The sequence below is a fragment of the Oreochromis niloticus genome, linkage group LG12 (assembly GCF_001858045.2).
Source record: "Oreochromis niloticus isolate F11D_XX linkage group LG12, O_niloticus_UMD_NMBU, whole genome shotgun sequence".
In the NCBI taxonomy this organism is placed as follows: Eukaryota; Metazoa; Chordata; class Actinopteri; order Cichliformes; family Cichlidae; genus Oreochromis; species Oreochromis niloticus.
This window is the reverse complement of record NC_031977.2, coordinates 37,369,219-37,383,178: the sequence shown is the minus strand read 5'-3', so window position 1 is coordinate 37,383,178 and position 13,960 is coordinate 37,369,219. Positions and strand designations below refer to the sequence as shown.

Below are 13,960 nucleotides of genomic sequence, written 5' to 3'. Positions count from 1 at the left end.
TAGACTGTGAGATTTCCATCAGTAATGGGGGACATCTAAAAGCTGACGTGTACCGTAAACCTACGCATACGGACCAGTATTTAAGGTTTGACTCTCATCATCCACTGGAGCACAAACTGGGTGTCATCAGGACGCTACAACACAGAGCGAACACCATCCCCACTGACACAGCGGCCAGGGAGGCAGAAGAACAGCACATCAAGAAGGCCCTGAGTAAATGTGGTTATCCCAGCTGGACTTTTGTCAAAGCTGGGAAGGCTCCTAAAGAAAGCTCCAGCCGATCCAGGAGAGAAGGACAACCACTGCCTAAGGTAAAACCTGTAGTGACCCCGTATGTGTCAGGAGTATCGGAACACCTGAGACGCATTTTCTCTAAACTCTGTGTCTCTGTGGCTTTTAAACCCCAAAACACGCTGCGCCAAAAACTGGTCCACCCCAAGGATCGGGTCCCCCGACACAAACAGAGTAACATAGTGTACGCTGTTAAGTGCCAGGAGGATTGGCAGGATTTATACATCGGGGAAACCAAACAACCTCTGGCTACAACACAGGAGAGCTACCTCATCAGGCCAGGACTCTGCAGTCTATTTACACCTGCAGGCCAGTGGACACTCTTTCAATGATGAGGATGTACACATCCTGGACGGGGAGCAATGCTGGTTTGAGGGCGGAGTCAAGGAGGCCATTTACGTGAAAAGGGAAAGACCATCTCTGAATGGAGGAGGGGGCCTAAGGGTAGAGTTGGATGTCTCGAGACCACTTTTACGTGGTCTTGGTCTCGTCTTGGTCTCGACGGACTTTGGTCTCAGTCTTGTCTTGATCTCGCTGTCTCAGATCAACATAGTGGTCGGGAGATTTGGAGTCAACAGTATCCATGACACAAAACGTAATGTTCAATAATGTATCATGCGCAAAAGCTTTAGCTCTAAGAGCCGTGCTTAGATAGTGCATTGTAGTGAATCAGAATGGTCAACTCCCATTGAGCGAGAGCCGGCTCCTCACTTAATTTCCTTTCGCTGCTCAGCTCTCACACAGCAACACACAGTGGCTCAGCTATGCTCAAATCCATCCACATTGTGGCATATTATTATTTCGCCTTTCGCACCCTTCAAACACAACTAAATGCAACCCCTTAGATTGAGCAGTATGCCTGGTCAGTAAGTTACAGAAATGTCAGCGACTTCGTCTGTCATAAAGTTTGCGTTCATAGAACAAAAAGAGTTTTTGGTAAATGCAAAAAAGAAGTATTCGGCAAAGTGCAGATTTTGCAAAGTCTCCTTGACCAAGACAGCCGGGCCTACCTCAACCTTCACCAGGCACCTGGAGCGCAAACACCCTCAAAGGTAAGCTAGCCAGTAGCCATCTATCCATCTTCAAACTCTTCCAACTACCTTTCCAACCTCAGATGACCAGGTCATGTTTATGTAATATTGTTATTTATGTGTTCTTCAAACGGTACAAATTATGTAGGGACAGTTTTTTTGCAACCGTCCCTGCAGACTTAACTTGTGAAGATTGTAACTAACGTTACGTTACATGCTATGTACAGGTAGCTAGCGCTAGCAGTGGCTATCAGCTACTTAAACAGTTTTCACTAACTTTAGGTATTTTGGTGAATTCATTGAGCAGAAATATATCGAAACCATTTCAGTGAGCACTTTAAGGGCTGGTATGGTGTGGTTTGTTGTCGACTTTAATGGGCATATTTATGTGGTTGCTGACTCGTAAGTAAGGACGGGCGTTTCAAGAGTGTCCCTATAACATTGCTCGGCTAACAGCGGCATTCTCGACAGTGAAGCCCAGATCAGAGCGGTCTATGGCTCTGGTCCAGATAGCACGGATCGCAAAACTGAGTCCTAAAGTTCTTAAATGGAACTTAAGGATCTTTGACTATGACTTTCTTAGGTGTTTTCTACTATGTTGCCCTACTAAACCAGTCCAGTGTGTAGGGGCTATTGCAGCATGTCATTATTAGACACAGTTATTTTGTATTGGTGTAACTTCAGACTTTACTGAGTAGTTCATTTCTTGTCAATACAGCGGTGTCTGATAGCTGACTGGCATGAGGAGACTTAATGCAATATGCAAAGTTAATGCACAGACATTTTGTCTTTTGTAGATTCCATTCAACTGTTTTTCTGTTCTTGTTATTTAAGGTCTTGCAACCCTGAACACTCCAGTATTTTCATTATTACTAGTTGTGCCTAATGATCTATGTATGTGTCACATTGGATTGGATTAGGTTATTTTGTATGCAAAGGTCTGCCCTCATTGATAGGTTTAAAATTACTGTGCTTGTAAGATACAGTAGTTTTTGTGGTTGAATAGAAACAGATGTTTTACAGATTCCTATTTCCCTGTTTTGTAGGTACTTGGAGTACAAAGCAGGATCTGCAACATCAGTGATAGCGGTCAATCCCACACAGCCTCAATTATCATTGTTTGCTCCAAGCACCCACTTATTTTCCCCAAATCCACCCAGGCAACAGGCCATCACCCAGTCCATCCTCCAGGACCTTATAGTTGGATGCTCTCTCCCCCTGTCTATCGTTGAGAATCCACATTTTAGACACTTCCTGAATGTCTTGGATAGCAAATACACTCCTGTGTCTAGGACCACCTTGACAGAGAAGCTGATATCTCACCTTGTCACTAAAGTGAAGGGTGACGAAATCAAAGCCCTGGAAGTCCAGCCAAATGTAGCAATAACAACAGACCTCTGGTCTGACCGGAGGCTTCGTACTTTCCTGGGAGTTACCGCTCATATTGCCTGCAAGAACAAGGACTCTTACAGTTTACAATCATTTTTGCTTGACTGTAGGCGTTTCACAGGGAAGCACTGCGGCGAACGAATCGCCTCAGCATTTGACAGCATAGTTGAGTAGTATGGCATTGGCCATAAAATAAGCTACATTCTGACGGATAATGCATCCAATATGAAGCGGGCCTTTAAAGTCAGGATGCCAGAAGTAGAGCACCCTGAAGGTGACAGCAGTGATGACCTCGATGATGAAACAATGTGGGAGGATGCAGAAGATTCTGATCCATGGTCAACGGGTGAACGTCTTTCTTGTTTCGCCCACTCGCTGCAACTCGTAATCAGTGATGGGATGAAAGAGGTAAAGGCAATAGCTAGAGCCATTGCCAAAGCCAGCAAGTTTACAAACCTGCTGCACAGCAGTAGTAACCACAAAGACTTGTTTGAGGCACACTTTGGCTCCAATAAGTCCATCCCAGCAGGAAACAACACCCGCTGGAATAGCACCTACAGACAGTTAAAGGCTCTGATCACACTTGACCACAGGGCCATCACTGAAATGTGCAGCGATACAGAGAATTTAGTGTTTTCAGACCGAGAGTGGGCTCAGCTGAAAGACCTTTGTGCTTTGCTTGAGCCTTTTTCTGAGGCAACAGACCTTACAGAAGGTGATCATCAGGTGACTATTAGCATGGTGGTCCCCACTGTTCTGGACTTGAAGAATCATCTTATAAAGATGGAAGTAGAAATGCCCCAGGTCGTAACTATAGTCAGGGCACTGAAAAGATCCTTAGAGAAACGGTTCTCTGGAATTTTCAGGCAGATTTGCATGGACGAAAAGGATCCAGAAGAGCCGTTTAGCCATCGGATCTACTTCCTTGCCACCATGCTCGACCCCCAGTTTGGACTGACCTGGGTAGATTTAGATGTCCAAAATGGTGAAACCGGACCAGCACTGAAGAGGTTCAGAGATGACCTTAAAAAGTCATTAATAGGTGACTGTATAATAATAATAATTTATTATTATTGTTGTTTTTGTTGTTCCACTTATTATCACTGTCTTTGGTTTTATAGCATCATTAGAAGCATCCTCTCTAATCCTGTCTTTGTGTTTGTGTTTGTGTGTGTGTGTGTGTGTGTGTGTGTGTGTGTGTGTGTGTGTGTGTTCCCCTCTAGCTATCTTTGTGAGGACCGAAATCTGCATTCTACTATACTTGTGAGAACCAGCAGTCACTTGTGAGGACACACAACCCGGTCCTCACATTTTTGAAGGCATTTAAAGGCCTTTTTGAGGCTCAAAATGTGGTTTTAGTGTCAGGGTTACAATTAGGTTATGGTTAGGTTTAGGGTAAGGGTTAGGGTTAGGCATTCATTTTTGATGGTTAGGGTTAGGGTAAGGGGCTAGGGAAACCATTATGTCAATGAGGGTCCTCACTAAGATAGCTGAACGGGGTTGTGTGTGTGTGTGTGTGTGCACCCTTTTCCAGACCTTTTGATCACAGAGGTAGACAGAGATGCACCTGCAGCACAAACAGAAGAAGACACAGAATTATCGGATAGTGACTCAGCGCCACCCCCAAAACGTCTTCTTTCATGCTACAAGGCATTTAGGTTGCAACACAGCACAAGCCAGGACTCGAGCACTGATGCACAAATAAGCAAGTACCTAGACAGCATAAATGACTGTGACTGTGATGCACTCACCTTTTGGTCAAAAAACAAAGAGCGTTTCCCCACTCTACACAGTGTTGCCTTGAAGGTCCTCTCTGTCCCTGCCTCTTCTGCCCCAGTTGAGAGGGTTTTTAGTAGAGGAGGCATTCTAATGAGACCCCACCGCGCATGGCTAGGCTATAAGATGTTGCAATCTTTAGTTTTCTTGAAGTGCAATCAATCACTGTTTTAAAATGTGAACTGTTTTCTCTCCCTCCTCTCTGAAAATATGGTGTTTGTTCATTATATATTTGTTCATAAGATATCTGTTATTTGTTCATAATATCTGTTCTATTTTTCCTGCCCTACTGAACAACAGGCTTGATTTCATTGGCAGTGTGTTGTAATCTCATGCCACTGAAGACATCAAGATGTCAGAATCTTTTAAGCACTTGTTCTTATTCTTATTAATGCACAATTTGTATTGGTATGTAATATTTGTAGTTTGCATCTGATTCATGTGAGGTGTGCACATGTCTTTATATTGTTTGATTACAGAATTTTACTTAAAATGGTGTTGTTTGACTAAATAAATGTGACCATTGACTTTTAAATAACATCTGCAATATCACTTTGTGTTGACAGGCCTAATCCATTTTAGGGAAGTTGATATCATACAGTGTAATTAGCTAGTACTACTACAATAGGACATGATGCAATTTAGAGGTTTATAATCTTCAGTTTGATGTTACAATTTTATTTATATATAAAGTATAACTGAAACCAGTTACATATTTCCCATTCTTTAGACAGTTGTTGGAGGTGATTGCTGTTTTGTCAGATGACTTTGGGACCAGTCAGTACCATCATGTCAGCCCTCAACAGCACACAAAAGTTAGTCTTTTTTGTCTCGGTCTTGGTCTCGTCTCGACTTGGTCTTGGTCTTGTCTTGGTCTCGATACCCTCTGGTCTTGGTGTTGTCTTGGTCTCGGTTTAGGCGGTCTTGACTACAAGTCTACCTAAGGGTACATCTGTCACCATCTTACAATGCTGTGATTGCAGCCATTCCCCAACTCTCTGTGAATTGTACATGATCATAAACTGACCTCACAGCCCATTGTTCATTCAGTGCTGCTAGTGTCAGTCATTATGCAAATGTCCTGTTTATAAGGTTGAAACCTGCAGTCAGCTGAGACTGAAGAGGTCACCTGATGATGATGATGAAATGTTTCTCTCACTAAAAACATCCAGATGGACAGAATCAACCTTTTGAGATTGAACAAGTGTGGCTGTTTGGAAGGAGAAAGCCTGTCCTCTAAGAAAAGCATTGCAGAATGGGTTAGGATTGCAAAGCTGCATCAGAACAAAGCACAGGACTTCTGGAACAGACAAAACCAGAGTGGAGACATTTGGCCACAACGCAAAGCAGCATATCTGGAGAAGGAAGCCGGAGAATGGTAAATGGTAAATGGCCTGTATTTGTATAGCGCTTTCTAGTCCCTAAGGACCCCAAAGTGCTTTACACAACCTGTCATCCACCCATTCACACACACATTCACACAATGGTGATGGCAGCTACATTGTAGCCACAGCCACCCTGGGGCGCACTGACAGAGGCGAGAACCCAGAGACACGTGCAAACTCAGCACACAACCTGGCCAGATGGTGGTGTTAGATATTCCCTTTCCACCCACCATGCTCGCTGGCGTGTTTCCTGTGAGTTTACTCATCTAACCAAATTCAGTCTGAAGGGTCGATGGACTCAAGGACATCAACACGGTCAGAGAACTAGATATCCAGATGTGCACATGGAAATAACCTTCAGGGCAAATTAGCCCAATCTAAATCAGGTGTTTGGTTCTGTGGGCGAAGTCCCAGGACTCTCACCTTTCTTGGCTGTATGCTTTCAGCAGCTTCCATCATGGCGTCCAGACAGCGGCTCACGACAGGAAGAACTTTTCTCTCAGCCTCGGCCAACGAACGCATCGCCTCCCCAATCCTCTCGATCCGCCGCTCCTCCATGTCCTGGATACGCTGCAGGGCGGAGGCACATGCCTGAGTACACATCGCCACACTCACTGATGACATCACTGCAAAACAGGAAGTCCTACCTGGTAAATTACTGGTACCAGTGTGTGGTAGTGCTGGTGCTGATCCTGGTTAAACTGGTTTAAACTAGTCACATAGTCTTTCCTGGACTCCTCAGCAGCTTGTTGTTTCTGCTGAGCCGTCTGACGAGCCTGAAAACAGAGAAAACTTTCACACCGACGAATGCCAACGGGAGATGACTCAAAATATGCTTATCAGTGAAGACGAGACGCACCTTCAGCGAGCAGCGCTGTGATGGATGGACAGACAGAGAGAGACACAGGCAGACAGACAGGACTAAGTACGATGTCAGGGATTAAAATGGACCACAATCAGCTGTTTTATTCAACCCCCGGGTCATAGCTGATAAATAACGTCCAATCATATCACTGCAGGGGTGCTCAAGCTTCGCCCACACTCCCCCTGACAAGAGCTTAGTGTTCTGACCTTCTCTCCATCCGTTTTATTGTCCAGGTCGATTTTGTTGGAGACGTGCTGAGCTCGCTCCGCCTCCTTACAGTCACGTTCAAACCGCCGCTTACTCTGAAAATTAAATAAAAAAATAACAACAAACAAACAAGAATAAACAGTCCAAACAAGATTCCGCCTTTACAGAGTTTGGGGTGGGGACAGTGTGTTGGTGGGCAGGGTCAAAGGTCACTTACAGACTCCAGCTGTTTCCAGGAGCTCTCAATGTGCTGCTGTGCACGGCGGCCATCTTGGAAATGCTGCAACAATAAAACAGACTGGTCGAACCGGTTGAACTGGTGAAATCACACTGAGAATAATAATATGGTCTGCACTACAAAGCGAATTCAGCACACCCAGTTTGTTTCTCTGTGCCCTGGACTCAGGCTGGCAGTGGGATAAACAGTGACACGAAGCAGGCTGCCGCTAAGTTAACCACGGTTTGTTGATCTAGCTATAGGAGTGTTCACTTGAAAGGGGCGGGGTTTGTAGCATCTGACCAATCACAAACATCGACATATTGTGTTTTATCCACAGCAGTGGATAAAACACAATATAAACTGCAGTAAATCAGGTGTGTGTGCGTCTGTGGAGGTGCTGTACTTGGCGTTGGCTCTCTCTGCTGTAGAGATTACAGCAGATAATCTCTACAGCAGAGAGAGCCTGCTGCTCTCTCGATTACAAAAAATCCTTGATCCAAGTTCTTTGCTTCAACGCTTTGTTTAATGCATGAGTCTGTAGTGCTCACCCACATTTGTGTCTAAAAACAGACAACGTATTTAGGAGCACTTGTGTGAATAAAAGGTAAGACAGCATTAAGCCTACACATCCTCTAATTTTAAACAAGAACACTGATAACACAGCAGCAATGAAGATGACGCTGTCATAGTTTAACATGGAGCCGTGGTCTGTCTGCAAAAAGCAAAGAGTGAGCTCAGGTGGAGTGAAAGAACACTGTTTGTGTCCTAGCGTCCATAACAGCAGCTGTTCCTGTAATCACCATTAAAACCTTTACTGGGGGAAAAAGCTGACAGGAGTTCTTCATCAGCACCTGATCAACAAACTTCAACATGAAAAAGAAAAATGTCTGTAGCTGCTCCATCCACCACCATTTGCTTTGTTTAGCACACTTCAGTTCAATTTTATTTCAAGCTTATAAATCGAATAGCACCAAATCACAACAGTTGTCTCAAGGCGCTGTAAGGTAAAGCAGTCTTAGGATGAATGAGGTCTATAAGACACAGTGATGGTTTGGAGAAAGTACTGAAGTTAACTTAGAAAGATCAATTGGCAAAGAAGAGTCTAAATAAAAATGGAGAGTCCTCTTCAGACACTAAGGTCAATTATGGTGTTCCACAGGGTTCAGTGCTAGGACCAATTCTGTTTACATTATACATGCTTCCCTTAGGCAGCATCATTAGAAGACATAGCATAAATTTTCACTGCTATGCAGATGACACGCAGCTCTATCTATCCATGAAGCCAGGTAACACACACCAATTAGTTAAACTGCAGGAATGTCTTAAAGACATAAAGACCTGGATGGCCGCTAACTTTCTGCTTCTTAATTCAGATCAAACTGAGGTTATTGTACTCGGCCCTGAAAATCTTAGAAATATGGTATCTAAGCAGATTCTTACTCTGGATGGCATTACCTTGGCCTCCAGTAACACTGTGAGGAACCTTGGAGTCATTTTTGACCAGGACATGTCCTTCAACGCACTGTTACGTTCCCCTAAAAGGGTCAAGGCGATGAGGGAAAGTAACAAAAAGTGTCCGGGTCGGAAGGAGACAGAGAGGCAAAAGGGTTAAATTAAAGAGTTTTATTAAAGTTTCTATTAATAGCTCAACTAAAAGAGACGGACGAGACGCTATCACCATTTAAGGAAACAAACATAACTCAAGCGTTGGTCAATAAACTGAAAAGTAAGTCAAAAAAAAGAGTTTAGTCACCAAACACTGGCAGGAGTAAACAATCACCGAACGCAGCTCACCAGCTGCAAACACCAAACACACAGCTCACTAGCTGCAGCCACTCACATGGCACTCGGGCCCAGAGCTCACCTTTCCCTGGGCTTAAATACCTTTAATTGCTGATGTGAGTCAGCTGTACAAAAGAAAATGGTGGCACCTAAGGCAGGAGAGCTGGTAGGACACGCCGACACAGGCAACTTCAGGAGGAGGCCCTGCTAGGGCCGTAACATGCACATATTAAACAAATATGTAAGACTGCTTTCTTCCATTTCCAGTTAACCAAAATGCTGCAGTGTTGTTTATGCGTGATCTCTGAATTTGCATATGCCAATTCACCTGTCCAGGGGCTCGGGTGTGTTTGGAGGATGGAAGGATCAGCCTGGTGTAACTGGCTCCTGCTGCAGACGTATCCAATAAAGGACGATAGGGTTGGGGGGTGGAAAGCGTTCCGTGCACTTTCCCCAGGTCCAGACGGAGCAATCGCAGCAATAGCCATGTAGTTATTCCGGCATGTGTGTGAAGTGCGGAGTGAGTAGGGGTGAGCTGCCTAATATTGTTGGGGAGCCTTGTTTTGTCCTGTGTTGTTAGACCAGGGAGGTCAGACTCTGTAATTTCTTTTGTTGTTTTTCTTGAAGAGGTCAGAGGGGGACCAAAGTTGAGGTTGGGTTTTGTTCGTTGTGTTGGGCTTGACTCACCCTGGAGCCGTATGCTCCCACTGTCGTTGTTCTGAATGCCATTTATGAGAATAAATTATGTTCAAAGCCCGATGCTGTGGTTGTGTTTGTTTGGGCATGGGAAACCGCGGGATATTCCGCTCTTGTTATGGTCATCCCAGGCAAGGTCATAACATGAAGCAAGAGTACAAACAGGAAGTAAAAAGAGAGAACATATTCTCTCTTCCACAGCGTGTCTTTGTCCTGTCTTCAGCCACTCACCCCAACCAGGGGAGGTTTCTTCCTGTTAAATGGAAGCTTTTCCTCCCCACTGTTGTCAAAGCACTTGCTCACAGGGGGTCATATGATATTTGGGGTTTTCTGTTTTCTTTGTTTTATTGTATGGTCTTTACCTTACAATATAAAGCACCTTAAGACAACAGTTGTTGTTTGTTACCTGGAAAGAGGAAGTCCAGCTTATTAGTCTGCGCCTAATGTCTTTTATTTTAAAGAGAACTCCATAAATCAGCTATGTTAGTGTGACTAAGTTACCATGGTAACTTCATCTTTAATTTAGGGGTTGGAATTTAACGCGTTAATTGCAATTAATTAATTTTAAAAAAATAAGACAATCGCTCTTTGCCTTCTTGCTGGTATACTGATTACAGTACCTTTAAAACCCTTTAAATTGAAAAAAACATTTGCGTTTTGGGGTAAATGTTCTTGTGCAATTAAATGTGATTAATTGAGATTAATTAATTACAAAGCCTCTAATTAATTCGATTAATTTTTTTTAATTGAGTCTCACTCGTACATTAATTGTCTATGTATTGGCATTGTCGCACATTTAAGTGCCATCAGGGTGAGGGAGGGTTAAGGACGAGTTTCTGACCAGGAAGTGACATAAGTTTGGCCCACATGTGGCACATCTGCAGCTCTCTGAATGACGGCACTACGTCAGAGCATGCCTCTGCCATGCTCGCCACACTTGGCCAGATGTGGGGTGATGTGTGGGCTCCATGTGGCAGAGCAGCTGGGAGCTGGGTAACTGAGCGGATGTGTCTGATGTTCAGCTTTGGGCAGCACGCTCCCTTCACACCACCACGTTCTGCTGAGCAGCAGAGAGGGCAGGCTTATGACACGATACCTGGAACTTGGATGTCAGAACTCACAAGTTAGCATGTCTCAAAAAAAACAAGAAAAAGGGATTTGCTTTGGTTCTTAGCGAGCTGCAGCATTCAGGTGTCACTAGCAATGCAGCATAATAACTTTGGTGCATAAAAACACAGTCGGGCACGTTCATGGACAGAGCATCATCACTGCTCTGTGTACGGCTTATTTAATGGGTCGCAAATAAACAGCAGTGGCATCACAGATTCAAAGTTCACAGTTTTACTACTGTTCACGTCCACTGTCGCTATCTCGAGGTGCTAACACAGTGTATGTTTATCTGCTCTAACTTCTAACTGACTGGGAAATGTCCAACTTCCAGCTTCTTCAGGAAGGCAGCATAAATCCTGCAAAGCCACAGTGTGGGCGTGGCTAACCCTGGTGACCACGGGCCTGATTCCAGTCCAGACTGCAATAATCAAACAGTAAATCAGTCACTGAATACCAGTGTAAATATTTCCCTCAGACACATTCTTGGTTTGAAGAAATCATCATCATCAGCTCTCACTTTGAGTTAAAGTAAATCAAAGTGAGTCAAATTTTACTTCTTAGAGTTTATTTCTATTTTAGTTTGTTTGAACACAGGTCACATGATCATCAACATGTATACACACACTGCAGAGGGTAGAGTGATGTGGAAGCTGCTTCACTGTGTACTGTTCCACTGAGACAATAAACCCACTGGACTTGACGAGTGTGTGTGTGTGTGTGTGTGTGCGCGTACTCACAGACTTCCTCTCAGCCTTCAGCTCCTGAGTGTATCGTGTCAGCTCGCAGACGATTTGTCCGTTCAGGTTTTCAGCAAGATCTTCTCTCTGGATGGCGAGTTCGTTCAGCTGCTGGAGAGTCGCCGCAAACGCCACAAACCAGGTGTACCTGAAACAACCAATCAGCTGGCCAGCTCAGCTCACACACACTTCATAGGAAGCACATTTTCACCTCATGGTCAAAGCGCGCGGCCGTAGTTTGATGGTGCATGCGCGTCACTCTCCACCGGAAGTCGTACCTGACCCAGAGCGAGCAATGCACCCGTGTCCAGCTGACAACTATTTCCTCAGAGTTGCAGGTGCAGACTCTAACCTCCAGTCTGTCAATGTGAGGCGGAGGTCGGTGCCTGATGATGCCAGCAGGACCAACAAGCAGAGATGTGGCGACCACAGAACCCTCCACTCTATGGCTGCCGCCCTCCACAGGCGGGGGACACCTCCGCCCTCCGCCCCTTGCCTGTGCCTACAAATTGTGTCCATAAGGTTCTGAAGAGACTCTGGGAGTGAGTCCATTTAATGTAGGCAGTATGGGCCGATCGACCACTCCTCATGGAGCAAGCTCCGTAAAATGTGAGCGTTTTCATCGCGAGCTGAAACATCTGAACCAGCATTTTCTGATCGAAACTGCGATTTCACACAACGCGATCGTGTGGTCGCCAAAGCTGCGGTTTTCTGCAGCGCTCCTGACTGACCCGTACTACAAAGTTTGACTCGTGGGTGAACTCGGTACAAACAGGTAAAGACTCACCTGCTCTCATCTTCTCTGTTTCTCTTGGGGTGGTACTTCTTCGACAGACTTCTGGAGACACACAGGTGAGACACACAGTTGAGACACAGGTGACACACACAAGTGACACACACAGGTGAGACACAGGTGAGACACACAAGTGTGACACACAGGTGAGACACACAAGTGTGACACACAGGTGAGACACAGTTGACACACACAAGTGACACACACAGGTGTGACACATGTGACACACACAGGTGAGACACACAGGTGAGACACACAGGTGAAACACAGGTGACACACACAGGTGACACACAGGTGAGACACACAGGTAACACACAGGTGACACACACAGGTAACACACAGAGGTGACACAGGTGAGACACACAGGTAACACACAGGTGACACACACAGGTGACACACAGGTGATACAGACTTCAGGTTTTATTGAAATGAGACATTCAGGTAACACTCAGGTAATCACAGTTTTACACACACACGCATCATCTGCACTGTGAGTAAATCCAGGTACTAATGATAAACTGACTGATCAGGTATTGTTATTTATTTGAAGGAGTTTAAAGAGTTGTCTCAAAACCTCATCACAGTTTGACTTTAACAAATGTGACAAACTAAGTTCAGGTGTTCCAGGAGTTTTACATTACCGTGATGGTTCAGGTGTTGTACCTGATCTGTTTGGCGTAGCTCAGCTCAATGTCGGCGCGCTCTTTTACAAACTTGGTGTATCTCTCCAGGAAGTCGATCCCCCAGCTCGTGTGTTTCTCCAAGTTATCAAACTGATCCTGAAACAGCAGACTGATGTTAGTGTGACCTTTGACCTCTGACACTCACCTGAAGCACAGCATAAATACCAATTCACTCGCTGGACCCACGTCCTCATTTTATGTTTGACAGCGTTTTAGTAGGTAAAGGTGAATGGCTTGGACATGAGCTGAGCTGCGGTTTGGGGAAGGCTTTGAGGGGGACTGGCGACGGCTCCCAGGCCTGGCAGATCCCCACGTACTGAACAGAAGTGAAGAAGTTAAAGAATTGAAAAGGGGAGGGAGGGGCACGTAAACGAGAATGACAGCTTGCAGAACTGGGGGAACCTATACAGATGAGGACCGGAAGGAGCGTGTTTGGAGGTGTGGTCCTACTCATGAAATTCCGATACATAATCTACAACAAGTAGAGTGTCGCGAGTTTGGTCTCACAGGCCCTCAAAGAAACGGGAGAAACAAACATGGACCATCAAATCTGAGCTTCCTGATCCTGTGAGCTCACACACAAGGGCTGTGTCCCAATTCAGGGTCTGCACGCTTGAAGTACGCATTTCAAGTGCGATTACGTCACCGCCACGCGACGACGGCTGTCCCAATTCAAAGTGTACTTCAAATGCATACTCCAAATGCGCCGTCGATTTCCCCAAATATGAAGCGTGGTCCGGTGCACGCTTCGTGGCCCCATATATCCCACAATCCATAGCGCGGCGGTGGGTGTGGATAATTTTGCCGCAAAATACGGCAGAAGGGAGCGGCCGAAGAGTGAACTGTCAAAAGTAAGTACTGAATATGATGTCACTTATTTATGTGCGAATGTTTAAGAACATTAAAACGTTACTGTTGGCCACATGTCGGCAAAGTTATGTGACATTAGTGATGTTTGTACTTTCAGCGGTAACTTGGTTTTAAAGCCTTTAAAA

General features: G+C 45.1%; 2 protein-coding genes across 3 annotated transcripts in view; one reads left to right on the top strand and one right to left on the bottom strand.

Moving 5' to 3' along the window:
• Window positions 1-13,960, bottom strand: part of LOC100709101 (formin-binding protein 1) — a 72,665-nt gene that overhangs the window by 54,411 nt on the left and 4,294 nt on the right. Inside the window, 7 exon segments of the mRNA XM_013264280.3 lie at window positions 6,296-6,442; window positions 6,520-6,648; window positions 6,944-7,039; window positions 7,162-7,224; window positions 11,490-11,637; window positions 12,277-12,327; window positions 12,946-13,061. Of these exon segments, the coding sequence (XP_013119734.2) occupies window positions 6,296-6,442; window positions 6,520-6,648; window positions 6,944-7,039; window positions 7,162-7,224; window positions 11,490-11,637; window positions 12,277-12,327; window positions 12,946-13,061 (750 nt within the window).
• LOC112848299 (zinc finger BED domain-containing protein 4-like) lies at window positions 732-4,677 on the top strand. 2 transcript variants are annotated; one of them, XM_025911910.1, is made up of 3 exons: window positions 732-1,343; window positions 2,369-3,753; window positions 4,246-4,677. In XM_025911910.1, the coding sequence occupies exons 2-3, from the start codon at window positions 2,937-2,939 to the stop codon at window positions 4,659-4,661; spliced, it is 1,233 nt and encodes a 410-aa protein (XP_025767695.1). In that variant the 5' UTR covers window positions 732-1,343; window positions 2,369-2,936; the 3' UTR covers window positions 4,662-4,677. The 2 variants fall into 2 exon arrangements, with proteins under 2 accessions (XP_025767695.1, XP_025767694.1); XM_025911909.1 differs by lacking the exon at window positions 732-1,343 and having other exon boundaries at window positions 2,051-3,753.

Coding starts and splice junctions, on each gene's coding strand:
- LOC112848299 (XM_025911910.1), top strand. CDS start 2,937: ATGAAGCGGGCCTTTAAAGTCAGGATGCCAGAAGTAGAGCACCCTGAA. Junction 3,754..4,245: donor CCTTAAAAAGTCATTAATAG/GTGACTGTATAA, acceptor ACCCTTTTCCAG/ACCTTTTGATCACAGAGGTA.